This window comes from Chinchilla lanigera, unplaced genomic scaffold, assembly GCF_000276665.1.
Source record: "Chinchilla lanigera isolate Chin_1 unplaced genomic scaffold, ChiLan1.0 scaffold00106, whole genome shotgun sequence".
In the NCBI taxonomy this organism is placed as follows: Eukaryota; Metazoa; Chordata; class Mammalia; order Rodentia; family Chinchillidae; genus Chinchilla; species Chinchilla lanigera.
The window spans coordinates 1,176,644-1,190,434 of record NW_004955507.1 but is presented as its reverse complement, the minus strand read 5'-3'; the positions used below and the strand labels follow the sequence as shown (position 1 = coordinate 1,190,434).

The following is a 13,791-nucleotide window of genomic DNA, read 5'->3' as shown; positions in this document are numbered from 1 at the left end:
ATTTCATTGAACATAAAGGAATCATTTATGCTGATAGTTTTAAGTGAGAAAACTATATAATTTGAGATGATAATAATTTCCTACATTTACAGATATGGTTATTTTTTATGTTAAGGCATTTCCATATCATTTTTCTTATTTTATTTCAAGCTTGAAATATAGAGTAGCATGAATTGCTGATTCACATTTTATAGATGAAGGCAGAGATTAAAGAAGTTTAGGCAGCCCTACATAGAATACAGAGCCATGCCATGCTATTTCTGCTGGTAGCAATTAAGATAGAGTCACGATTTTATAACTAGGAGGATTGCAATGATATTATTAAACCCAACTCAGTATTTCATGGGTAAGCTCTTGTGTACCAGAAAGGTTAAATTATTACTTATCAATCACACAATTATATTCAAGGTAGAGTGCAGGATGTGCTACCACAATAGAAGGCCTCACAGGGATGTGTAGTTATATAGAATACACTCCAAAAGCCAATCATTCTGTCACCATGGCCCCTGTTACTTCTCATCTAGGATCCTAGCTGAAGGATCAAACAACCTCACTGTTCAGAGATTCCTGGCCCTGTTTGTGCTCCCAAACATTCTCCATCCCTAAATGTCTTAAATTGGGCTATTTCTGCCAATTAATGTTATAAAGAAGTCACTAATTGTTGACTGGTAGACACTTTCAACAAAGGCACCATGGTGTTCTTCTGAGCAGTCACCAAAAACTGCTTGAGTTGGGAGTTTAGCGGGGAAACCCGACTAATAGGCTTGGACCCCAGCCCTATATTCAGGCAACTGTCTTCCTGCCTGTAAAATAAAGGACTCATATATTTCTGTGATGTTTATGCCATGATGCTAAGATCTGGACAGGACTGTGGTATCCAAACTTTCACTTCACTATTGGCACAACAGACAGCCCATTCCTATAAAAAATTTTCAAAAACAACATCAAGCAAAAACTGTCACAATCAACTTTGCCAGAACTTGAAGAACAGTCATGAGTTTACAACAGAAGGAAGCTGAATCAAAAAGAGAGTGGGCCAACTCCACACAAGGAACATGAACATTACGTACTCCAAACATGTACTAATAAAAAAGAAGGAGAAGGTTTGTTAACAAAGGGGTAGGTAACATGAAATAGTAGAAAATCTTTGTGGCCTGGTTTTTCTCCTCGTCTTACCTTCCTCCTTGGTTTGGCCCACACTTTGACAAGGACAGCTCTGTTCCCAGGGGAGGCCCCTGGTTCTGTTCTGGAGAACAGAGATTATGCTTCTCTGTTCTAACCTGGCTGAGGACCACTGGAAGGACTGAAGCAAAGCACTTATCTTTGTGTAATCATTCACTGGGGGAAACAGTGGGCAACACTGCAAACCCTGCAAAGCCACTGAACAACCCAGGGCCACCTGAAGCAAAAGAGTAAAATTACAGTACACAGTAAAACACTGCAACCTGGGAAGGAAAGTTTACGAGAGTATTTTTGGAAAATTAAGGCACTCAAAAGTAGACACATGCTTGTCTACTGATGAATTTAAAAAGGTAGAAACCCAACCTGGGCAAGACAAAGGCTAAGAAAGGACTGAAAAGACCATAAGTTTTCACCCTGCTCACTTCTAGACTCTTGTTTAACAGCAAGTGAAGGCTATGACAAGGAGTGCCTGCCACAGAATCAATCTGGAGGAAATTTCCTTCTCCTCTCCTCTCTCCTTCCTTGTGTTTCCATATTCTCCTGCACCCCTATATTCAAGGAAATCTTTGTCAAACCTTGCTGTACATAAGCAAAAAGAACAGAGGCTTCAGAGATCACATATCACAAAGAATACAAATATTTTTAAAATTTTGAGAGAAGTAATTGAACAAATAGCTGTAGCCTGCCAAAAGAGAGAGGAAGGGGGAGGGGAGGGAGGGAGGGAGGGAGGGAGGAAAGGAAGGAAAGAAGGAAGGAAGGAAGGAAGAAAGGAAGGAAGAGTAGGCCTATTGCAAGAGGAAAAGACCTGAGAGAGAGAGACAGAGACAGAGAGAGACAGGGAGAGACAGAGGGAAAGGGAAAGGAATCTGATTGCATGTTCCAGGAAAAATTTTATAAACCAATCTTTGAAGTAAATGTTTGAGAAATGAACATTAATGTAGAATGTTGGACCTGTCAAAGAAATTAGTACAAATGATTTACTAGGAAAAGAAGACCTCGGTCTCACCTGCATCCATGGGGAGTTCAAAATCTTAAAGTTTTCATTGAATTTCTCCATCAAGACAAGAAAATTTGTATCTTTATAATCAAAACGTTTCTGGAAAACAATGGAGCAGATCACATTGCAGGGAGCACAGCCTAGGATGAATGTGGGATCACAGGGTGAACCTAAAGTGGAAATAATTTTAAAATACCATTAAAATACACTTATAAATACCTGTGTCTTTTAACTAATGAAGGTAATTTTAGAATCTCTAAAGCAATACTCACATAGAACTGTCCTTATCAATAATTACTCTCATGCTTAAAATCAGCATACCACTTTTTTTACATTTCAATTGACCATTCAACTCTAGCTTCTTTGATAATCATTTGGCAAATTTTGCTTTTAGGATTCACTGCCTTACATAAACATTACTATCTTTGTGGACATGATTCTTAGCCATGCCCATGTTGTTTTGGAGGACAAAAGAAAATAATGAAGTGACTAGTTTTTAAAATAACCCAGAATTCAAGTTACCAGTGCAGAATCACATTTCTATTGAAAGCAAAGAGGAAGACTAAAAAAAATTACAGGAAACACAGGTATTTGATGTAGTTTACATCACAGACAAGGGAAACACAAAAGATTAAATTGATAAACATATTCTTTCTATTTCTTTATTTCAATATGAAAGGGGGAAAAAATAAAATGTCTTGCCCTAGAAAATCACATCCTTTATCACCAGGCCCATATTAAATTTATTTGTGTAAAGCCTGCCCTCTGTAAAATTCAATGTAATTGTCCTATACAGCCATCATCAGAATATTGTTAATACAAGTTTTTTTAATTTAACACTCATTTAGCTCAACTCCAACATTTTACAGAAAAATAAAGCGAAGGAAAAAAAATTTGTACAGGCAGTATTTCAATGAAATCACTGCAACCAAAGCATCAATAAACTTTTTATGTACACAAGCCTCCAAACACACATCATAGATATAATGAAGAAAGAAATTAGGGTGTGGCAAACTAGCTGAGCAAGTGGGTGTGCCAGGATGTGCATAGAAAAAAACAGTTCCAATCAGAAAGTGCCAGTCTCAATTTTTCTTGTGAAAACTCAAGCAGGATTTTTATAAGACAGCTTAGACCTGACAAAAGCATGAAGAGTGGGAGCTAGGAAAGGCTGCTGCCAGTGAGCCTGGGCCACTGTGCACTCACTTTCACAGTGGTCCCGCTCTTACCTGCAGAGTGCACTTCTTTTCCTGCTTTTAGTTGGTCCACACTTGCTCTACAGAGCATGTTTGTCTTGGTTACTTTTTTTTTGTTTTGGGGACAAAATACCTGATGCCCAAAATTAAGAAAGGAAAGGTTTATTTTGCTTACAGTTTGCGGAGGTTTTAGTCTATACTTGGCAGATTACAAGGCAGACTGACACATGACAGAGAGCTACAGCTCAGGGTGACAAAACACAGCAAAAGCAATAAGCACACACCAGGGAAAAGATGGCCAAAAGCACCCTCTTTCTCTCCCTTACGTATGCAAACTATCCACCCCAGGGCGGGTGTAGCTCTCACACTGATAATCAATCAAACTCTAAAAGCCTGCCCCATGGCTGCATGAGGCTTTGGGGGGACACACAGACACAAGCCATAACAATGTTACTTTTTCTACCTTTAATAAATGTAAAACCTTGCTGCCTTTCACACTTATTTTATCCAATTCTCTATTCAGGACAAGAAGAAACCAGAAAGAAACTCTAAAAGAGTCCCCAGCACCTCAGAACCTCAAAACAATAATGGTGACTCGAATGAAAAGTATGGTGAAGAAATGATAGGGGGTGAAATAACAGAAATCTGTTAGGTTGACAACACTTGTGTCAGAAGACACTAAGCTTCTAGAAAAGCTCATATTTTACCCTGGAAGATAAGGGATAACCTGCCATTCTTAATTTGAGATTTCTGTGTATATATACATGTTAAACTGCAAATCAGATTTTCAGTCTTTCCCCTCATTTAGGAGAGATAATTAAAAATTAAGGTAACTCAGAATCCATGCCAAAAATCAGAACCATTATGATAAGCACTTCATAAATGAGTAGATCTAGCCATGGGGGAGAGCTAAATAATTATCATAAAAAATTTAGCACAAAATCCAATTGTTTTGAGATGCACTTGGGATTTTGTTTTTATTCAAATACAGTGAGGTCAACAATTAAGAGATGAAAACCACTGAAAAAAATGATGCTTTCTCAGAGTTCCCAAAACAAAGAGACATGCTACTGTATGCAGAGCCACACTGTAAAGCACCAGGATTGCCCAAAGGAGAGAAGAAACAAAGGGAAATCGTGCAACAGAAATATCACTGGGTTTTACACATGATGGAGTGAAGAGAATAGGTACAGTAATAGGTACTCATTGGATAGTCTGAGTCATTTCAGTGGGCTCTTATTAGTGTCATGGTCCTTACTTACCCAATTCTGGGCCTGGGATGATTTAAGGCAGAAAGAATGCAAGAATGGTATGTGAGAATTTGATAGAGGTAGGTGGGAGTATGGACTATGGACGAGTTCATTTGTACATTAAAGGCATGCTTTCTAAGAATTAGCTAGCCCTCTGAGGGAGAGTTACTCCCTAGGTGTGCAAATCACCTATGATGCCAAAGGATTATAAAATAAAAAACATGATTAATATACAAATAACAAGGAAGAATGCATGGAAAGCTTACAACAAAGCAAATTTACAATCATGGAGAGCCGGGTAAACAGTTACTAATAGCTGAAATCCAGTTTAAAAATTATTTCATACATCAGTGTTTGTATATTTGTACAATTTTGCCATGGCATATATTTACCTAAGATGTATAAAATAATATAATAGTGGTGAATAAAATTATTTAAAGCAGCTTACAGTTGTTTGTTTGCAAGAAAAACAATCATTGAGGGCATTGTTAATAAATGCCTAGGAAAATAATTCATGTATAAGCATTACTACTGGCAGAAATTGAAGACACAGGCCTTTAAATAAGCCCATACACGGCCTTAAGGCTGATCAAAAAATATGGACCGATAAAATGACAGCACATGTCACTCTTTCCTGCTCCAAAGATGTGATGAGATCATTTAAATAAGTCCACTGGACAAGTATTCCTGGGAAAATGTTCCAGAATAGTTAACCCACAGTATCAGTATAGAAAAAAAAAGTTACTCTTTAACAACTGTTTTAAATTATGCTCAAAATTTCCTAACCTTATAATGCACTGATTTGAAAACAAGTGGAAATAAGAGAATTAAATTAGAGTTTTACCCAAACTACACCCAGCATCACTGCATACAAATATAACAAGGACAGGTATTAAAAAACTTCCCTTGGCTCTTGCTTTATACCATCCCCCTCCATGTGAGGGTTAACCATCCCACCCAGAATAAAATGTCTGACAATTCTGCAAGGTTTAGAAGAACATTAGTAGACAAGAGGGCAGTCTGAAAGTCAATGACATAACGAGGCACACACCATTGGTTTTTCTCAATTCTTCCACAAGGCAGCGGGCTTCCTCTTGAATGCGGTCCTCAATGCTCCTCTTCCCCATCCCAAAATTTCTCAGGGTCATCAGTGAGAAACGCCGAATTTCCTTCCATTTTGTTCCATTGCTGAAAATGATCCCTATAGGAATGGGAAACAGAAACTGGAAGGCAGATCCCAAGCAAAAAAGAGGGAAGTGACATGAGGCAACCGTCAAGAGGGCCAACATCTGCTTTAGGAGCTCTTCTAGTTTCATTCCCAGGACCACTGCCCAGCAAATACACATGTGTATATATTCACATGCACACTTACCGTGGCCTCTATTAGTTTTTTCAACAATTGGGAAACTGCCCCTTCCAGAAAACTCCTCTCCAAGATCATCCAGGGCTTCTTTCACTGCTTCATATCCATGCACTACCACAGTGGGCTTCATACCAAAATACAGAGTGAACACAGGGCCATAGACTTTTGAAAACTGGAAAGAGGAAAGAAAACCATAGCAAATAGCAGCAAAAGAAACGTGCTCTGTGCAGTACATTTGTAGGTTACAGAAAAGATCTCTGTGAGAATCTTTCTTTCTTTTTTTTTTTTTTTGCTTTCTGGTACCAGGAATCAAACTCATGACCTTACGATTGCTAGGGAGGCCCTGTGCCACTGAGCTAAATCCCCAGTCCCTCTGCACAGATCTTAAAAGCATTTGCATACCACTCAAATGACCCTCTTTTCTTTCCTTCCTTCTTTCTTGCTTTCTTTCTTTCTTTCTTTCTTTCTTTCTTTCTTTTTTCTTTCCTTCCTTCACATATGTTTATTGCAAACCCATACATAGTTCCTTGACATCACATATAATTTGCTTCTTTGGAAAACTTTGTATATCATAACTGATCTAAACAAAAATATACTGCACATAAAGTAGATGACTTTTGGAATAAAACTTGAACTTAAAACAGTTTATCACCATTCACCTTAGGCAAAAGGTAATAGCAAATGACTGAAACTAACAGGGCAGCAGCATTTTATTAATTTGATTTTACTTACATCTTAAATATTTGCATACTGACAGAGGCATTATAGCATTCCACTGTTTGTGAAGATACACCAAAAATAATAATCCAAGGGAATATTTGCCTTATGATAGCATAGTTTAATATTTTGCCTCCAGTAATTTATTTTGCTAAAAAGTTGGAGTTAATTTCCCTGTGTAGCCACCACAGGAGCATAAGGCTTACTTACATTGGTGAAGGACTTGCTGATGTCCCTAACATCTATCTGCAGGATGTTTCCAATGATTGGAAGAGGAGTAGGGCCAGGGGGAAGCTTCCTTCTCCCAGAGCTCTGTCTCCAGAGTAAAAAGAGAAGCAGACAGGAGAGACCAAGCACCAGGACCACAACTGGATCCATTGAAGCTTCTGTTCTTACTGAGACAACTTAAAGTTTGAAATTCAAAGCTTTTATAATATTCACTGATAACTTACTGTGACCCTGACACTTATGTAACCAATCATTGAGGCACACTATAATTTCTCTTCTGGGGTGAACTCTGGCCCACTGAAAGACATAAAAATAAGGTGTTCCTGACCCTTGTTATCCATTCCACTGCCCCACCCTGGAGATCCTGGTATAACTAGTTTAGGGTGGGGCTCAGGTACTATTTTGTTCTTCTAAATACCTCAGGTGGTGCCAGTGTGCAGACAGAATCTAGAATCATTGAGGAAATTTTTTATCAAAAATTGTTCAATCTTCTCAATTATTAGATGATGACCAGTTGAGAATTTATAACATTAATGACAGCCCATGTACTCTATCCCTTGTATATATAATAATGTTTATCTAGTAATGCTTCTCAAACACTGGGATGTTTTCATTGAAAGCAAAAGCCTTCTGAAATATTTTAATGTGTTGTACTAACACTACAACTGCATGAACACAAAACAGCTAACATAACACCTACAACTTGAATGACCAAGCATGTATTAAGTAATTAGCTAAGTAAATATGCACACCTTTTACTACTAAATCCCTAAAAAGCACCAAAAGGCAGAAATTATTAATTTTTAATTATAAAATGGAGAAAGAGACACTCTAGGAGAACAGGAGATCTGTCTGGATGGCTTGGCTCATAGGTGAAAGACATGGAGTTTGAATGAGACCTTCTGTTGCTCACTGTGGTATAATACAGCTTCACTACAGCTGCCTGAAGAACAATGTTAGCAAACAAAACAACTCTCCACCAGTTTAGTTACTCTGAATGTTCACCACCTTGTTCACAAAATAACAGTGGTAATTCTCTAAGGAAATAAGGTATGATTTCTTCCTTCCCCATCTCCACAGAAGTGAAATTTGCTCAGTGTAACTGAGGGACAAGCAAATCTTAGAGAATTTAGTATGTAGGGCTAGAGATCCCATGGTTCTCTCACCTCTAAATTACTTCCAGAAACAGGTGTTTCTGTTGGTTTCCTGGCTATCATTGTCAGAAACAGTGCTATAAAGTAATACAATACAAAGAAGAGAGATAATAGACAAAACAGTGGACATGCGCTTTGATGGTGGATGGGGAAAGTAGAAACCATCTTTTGTCAGCACTCACACACAAAAAGATGATGAAAGGAGATGACAGACCCTACAGGAGATGACATTTAGTGGTCCTGAGGATCTAAATATCATTGCAGTGCCACATATCACTAGATCAACAGCAATGCTTATACAAAGGAATCTTCTGCAAAGATATCATTGTATTTGTTCTAAACTGATTACAGAAATTATTTCTTTTTTATTTTTATTATATATATTTAGATGTAAAAATGATGCTTCAAGATCTACATACACACATATAGTACAATAATTACTACAACCAAGTTTTCATATCCATTACTTGTTATCTGATAACAGCACCTAAAATCTACTCTTTCAGAAAACTTTCAGTATATAATACAATATTATCCATAGTCCTCATGCTATAGATTAAACCTCTAGCTTTATTCACCCTACCTAACTTAAATTTGTACCCTTTGATTTAATTCTCCCCATTTCCTCCTTCTCCCCACTCCTAATAACCACCGTACTACTGTCAAATATCTAGCAATTATGCTTATAGATGTACTGAACAGAAATCTTTATATTGAGCAAAAACAGTAGTATTTTTATATACTGATAGCGAGCTTGGTGAAAAAGAAATCAAGAAAGCAATCCCATTCACAGTAGTCTGAAAACATCTAGAAATAATTTTAAAAAGGAAAGTGAAAAATTCTATAATAAAAATTATAAAGCTGATGAAAAAATTCAAGGAAACACACAGAAACAAATAAACAAAAAAGGCAAGTTTTTTCAGGTTCATAGAAGAATGGAACAGTATAGAGAACCAGAAATAAATTAACATTCTAAAAGTTAACTGATTTTTTTTCCCCAAAGCACCAAGAACATACCTTAGTGAAAGGTCAGTCTCTTCAAAACAAGTTGCTAGGAAAACTGATATCTATATGTCGGGGAATGAAATGAGGTTCTTCTCCATATAAAAAAATCAAATAGAAATGGACCTAATATAACATCTGAAACAGTGAAACTATTAAAAGAAAACTTAGGGTAAATCTTTCAAGACATGTTTATAGGCAAATATTTTAAAAACAATAAGACTTTCAAACCAGATTATACCAAGCTAAGAACATTCTGACCAGCAAAGAAAATCATCAATAAGGCAAAGAGACAATGTATGTAATGGGGAAAAACAGCTGCAAATGATTTGTCCAACAAAGGATTAATATCAAGAATTTATTAGGAACTAAAACAACTCAATAGCAAAAAAAAACTCGATAAAGAAATAGGAAAATATTTTGACTGGACATGTCTTAAAAGAAGAAATTGTGATTTATTATTATTATCATTAATTATTATTAAGATTTTAAAATTCATAAGTTTGAGCTCAGTCTGGGCAACTTAATGACTTAACAAGATCCTGTCTCAAAATTAAAAAGTAATTAAATAAAAAGGCCTCGGGCTGTAGATCAATGTGAGGGCTCTGAGTCTAATTTCCAAGACAAAAAAAAGTGCTGCCATTTGTGGCAACATGGATGAACCTGGAGATATTATGCTAAGTGGAATAAGTTCAATATAGAAAAATACTGTATGATCTTATTATATGCTGAATCTAAAAAATAAGTCAAATAATTTGAAACAGTAAATAAGTCAAATAATTTGAAACAGTAAAAATTCAAAAATTTTTCCCAGAAGTTTAATCAACTTATAATTATATTAGGAGAGTTCTAATTTCTTCAACTTCTTGCCAATATTTAGTATATTATTATTTGCATTTTAATGAATATGTAATAATGTTTCATATAATTTTAATTTGGATCACCGTGAAGCTTCATGATACTGAGCACTTTTTCAACATTCCACTGGCAATATCAAAACTTCTGTGGAGGGCTTGTATAGTTCAGATAAGAGTCAACTGTGTGTTTCATGTAAATTACATGTATCGTATATATGATATCATGCATATAAATACATGTGCAAATATATGTTTTAGTTTGTTTAACTTTTAACAAACCACAAATATATAGAAAATTTGGAGACTATCAAGTTCAGGGATTTGTAGTAAACTTAGTTAACCAGGTTTCCACTGATGACCATTTTCCCAAGGGTCAAACTCACTAAAGATGGGTCTTAGACACTATCTAATGTCCAAATAGTTTATTCTGGAGAATACTCTGACAAAATGAAGTGACAGCAAGCCAGTCGGACAGGCCAGATACATTCAACAGTCACTTCACCAAGAAGGTCTCCTTTCAGACACTGTTCCAAATTTAAGGACTTTTTGCTTCTTTCTTATGCCTTGTATTCATTCTTCATTAGTTAACAGGTGTTTCTTTCATAAAGGAAGTTTAAGCTATGCCTTCAAAGATAAGCTTTATTGTAAGGTTTAGGAGACAAGCATGTGTGCTGAAGTGGTCTTGTTTACTGGAAACCCCCAGGGCATGGTTGGAATTCCCAGATCAGATTGTATCATACAGAGCAGTGATGCCTGCAAAATTTTCTAGTAGGCCTCATATCTATCATTATTAATCTTATAGCCACAATATGCCTCTATAGCATGCTGCAGAGGTCTCAAGAATTTTCTTTATTTTGAATATTTTAGTGAAAATTTCTGACCTAAAGTTCTAAACCTGAAATATTTTAGTGTGCTTTCCTAAAAAATAGGTCAAGCCTCTTCTATGACCATAATACCCCTTTAAAATAAGGAAATTGATATTGGTGCATGAATGGCCATCTACTATTCATTTCTACTGTGTCATTTCCACTTGTTTCTCACCAGTAAGTTCTTTCTAGTTCAGAATCTAGTTCAGAATCCTGAATCACATTCTAGTTGTCATTTCTCCTTAGTGAACTATGACCTGGAACAGTTCCTCAGTTTTTCCTTGACTTTGTCACCTTTGAAGAACATAGGCTAGAACTTTGTAAAATGTCTCCTGATCTGAGACTCATATTCCCTGATTAAAGGAAAGAGCTTTGGCAAGAATGTAACAGAAGATTCTTTGTCTTTGCATTCTACTGTAATAATTTTAATTCACTTATGACACTGATATATAAAGTGACTGACCAGCTACAGTGATTTTATACTGCCTTCTTTGTGGATTTCATTTCACAACAGAGATAAAAATAAAGCATTCTTTGGTCTTGTTTCTTTCTTCCCAATGCCCACCCTAGAGGATGTGGTTTAATTGTACCGAGTTGGGGCCTAGCCACTGATAATAAAAAATGAATGGCTCCAGCATGTATCTGTGACTGAGACCACTAGCTATGACCACCAAAGAAAATTAATGCAAGAAAATTATTCAAAATTCTGAATTCTTCAGTTAATGACTATGCAGGGATCAATATATTCTATGATTTGTATCATACTATTGCATTATATCAAACACTAGGACACTTTGTCCTCAACAAGTGGTTTTTCAAACATTTTATATATTCAACTAATATTACAGCTTCTTGAAAATAAAAGTACTAAAAAACTCACATGTTTTGAATAAACGTATACCAAGATATTAGCTAAATAAATTTACATCTTCTCCATCATTAATTTTTAAAACAATGGAAGGCAATGTCTCAGTCAACTTTTCATCAGTGGGGCAAAAGACCTGACAACTAAAACTTCAAAGGTGAGGGATTTATTTTGGCTTATGGCTCTTAGAGAACTCAGTCCATCGCTGGCTAGCTCCAATGCAGAAAGGAGCTAGTGTAAGGGCCTAATGGAAGAAAAGGCACAACCATGGCAGCCAGAAAGCAGAGAAAGAGGTGAGGAGCCAGGGCCAAGAATACACCCTTCCAAGTCACACCCCCAGTGACTGCCCCTTCTGAGAAAACTCCCCACCCCTGAACATGAGGTTTGTTTTTTTTGGTGGGGGGGGGGGGACACAAGACCTGAATCATAACAGGTAAAGGTTGTTTTTTTTTTTTAATTTTCAAATGGGAAAGGCAGACTCTGAGAGAAAAGAAGACCTGTTGTGTCACATAGCTCATAGGTGGAAAAACTGGATTTGGAATTGAGATCTTCTGATGTCCATTGTGGTGCACTATGGCTTATACTAAAGCTACCTTGGGAGTAATTTTGGCAACTCTCCCCCAAAAAAATGCCAAATATTGGTCACTCTGAAAGAACACCATCTTAATTCTGTTCATAAACAAATGGCTTCATATTTAAATAGAAGCCCCTCATTTGACTCCCAGGATAACACAACCGGAGATGCTCAGAAGAAACAACAGATAAAATTCCCCCTTCTACACCCCTGGAGAAGTGAAACTTGCTCAGCAGTACTGTAAGGAAAGCCAGTCTCAGAGAACTGAGTGCAGAGGACTTGAAAAGCTATGGCTTCCCCTATCTCCCAGTCATCTCCAGACATGCAAATTCTATTGTAATTTCATCTGTCACTGTCAGAAATAAAAAAAGAAATTACATACAGCAAGAAAGGAAAATTATTGACAGAAGAGTAGTGTGAGTGTGATAGAGGATGTGAAGTAGGGAAATAATTAAACCCAAAGCACAGAATGACTACATTATGCAGATCTGATTAGGATGAGACATTTAGTGGTCATGAGGCTCTAACTATCACTGAAATAATATACAATAGTAGATAATTTATGGCAATGTTTATGCAAAGGCATATTTTGTAACAAAATCATCACATTTGTTCAAAATTGAATGTGGTCATGCCTAGGTTCTTTCAGTAAGAAAAATTAAGTCTATAGAAGAATCAGTTAAACAATATTTTACTGGTCATACTTAGGAGAACTATGACAACTTATAAAAATATTTCCACACCCACCCTGTCCCTTTTGACTCTCTAAGGGTAAACTCTCCCTGCATTAATGCTGAGGAAGTGGCCCTTGCAGACTCAGTCCCTTGGCCAAGAATGCACAGACCGCAAGTGATGGTGCTGAGGCTGGAATCATCTCGCATCCTGCCCTGTAGGTAAGACGTTCAGTTCAACTGAGTTCACCAACATTCACCATGTACTTTGATTCAATATTTTGTGATTCCACTCAGTGATGTTCAAAAGAAGCATGAGCTTAGTTAATAATTACAGGACTTGCTGACTCAATGGGTGTAAGAAAAGCTTGGCATGTAACATTTATTGCTTGAGTGAGTACAAGTCTTGACAAATCCTTTATGCAGGACAAAGAGGAGCAATAACTTGCTACCTGACTCACACAGCTCTAAACTCTTACAGAACCACAGTCACATGCTTTAGAGCCTTTATTTTCAGAGCAACCATTTTATTCCTTGGGGCAGCCTTCAGCCACCTACCCTCACTATATGGTTTGAAATTTGAACCTCCAAACCTGTCAGTTATAACAATTTCTTTTAAAAAAAAATAAATGAACAATTTCTTTTCTTAATAGCTAGCCTGTGTCATATATTTCTTTCTTTTAAGATGAAGTCTCCCTATTATGCTGCCTAGGCTGTCCTGAAATTCAAGATCCTCCTATTTCTACCTCCCAAGTACTTAGAATTATAGGCATGTGTTATCCTAACAGGCTCAGTTATTTCTTTATAGTGATGAAAAACTAATTGTAGTTCACTTGTGAGTAATCCACAATCTATTTTTTTCCTTGATACAG

At 36.7% G+C, this 13,791-nt stretch overlaps 1 protein-coding gene across 2 annotated transcripts in view; it reads right to left on the bottom strand.

Annotated features, from left to right (window-relative positions):
• Positions 1-13,791, bottom strand: part of LOC102005950 (cytochrome P450 2C55) — an 81,090-nt gene that overhangs the window by 37,349 nt on the left and 29,950 nt on the right. Inside the window, exons 1-4 of one of the 2 annotated variants that reach the window (XM_005407534.2) lie at positions 6,913-7,098; positions 5,995-6,157; positions 5,674-5,823; positions 2,189-2,349 (exon numbers count right to left, since the gene is read on the bottom strand). In XM_005407534.2, coding sequence (XP_005407591.1) covers positions 2,189-2,349; positions 5,674-5,823; positions 5,995-6,157; positions 6,913-7,080 — 642 coding nt within the window. In that variant the 5' untranslated portion in view covers positions 7,081-7,098. Of the gene's footprint in view, positions 1-2,188; positions 2,350-5,673; positions 5,824-5,994; positions 6,158-6,912; positions 7,099-13,791 lie in introns of those variants that run through there. The other variant, XM_013506231.1, reaches the window with a different exon arrangement.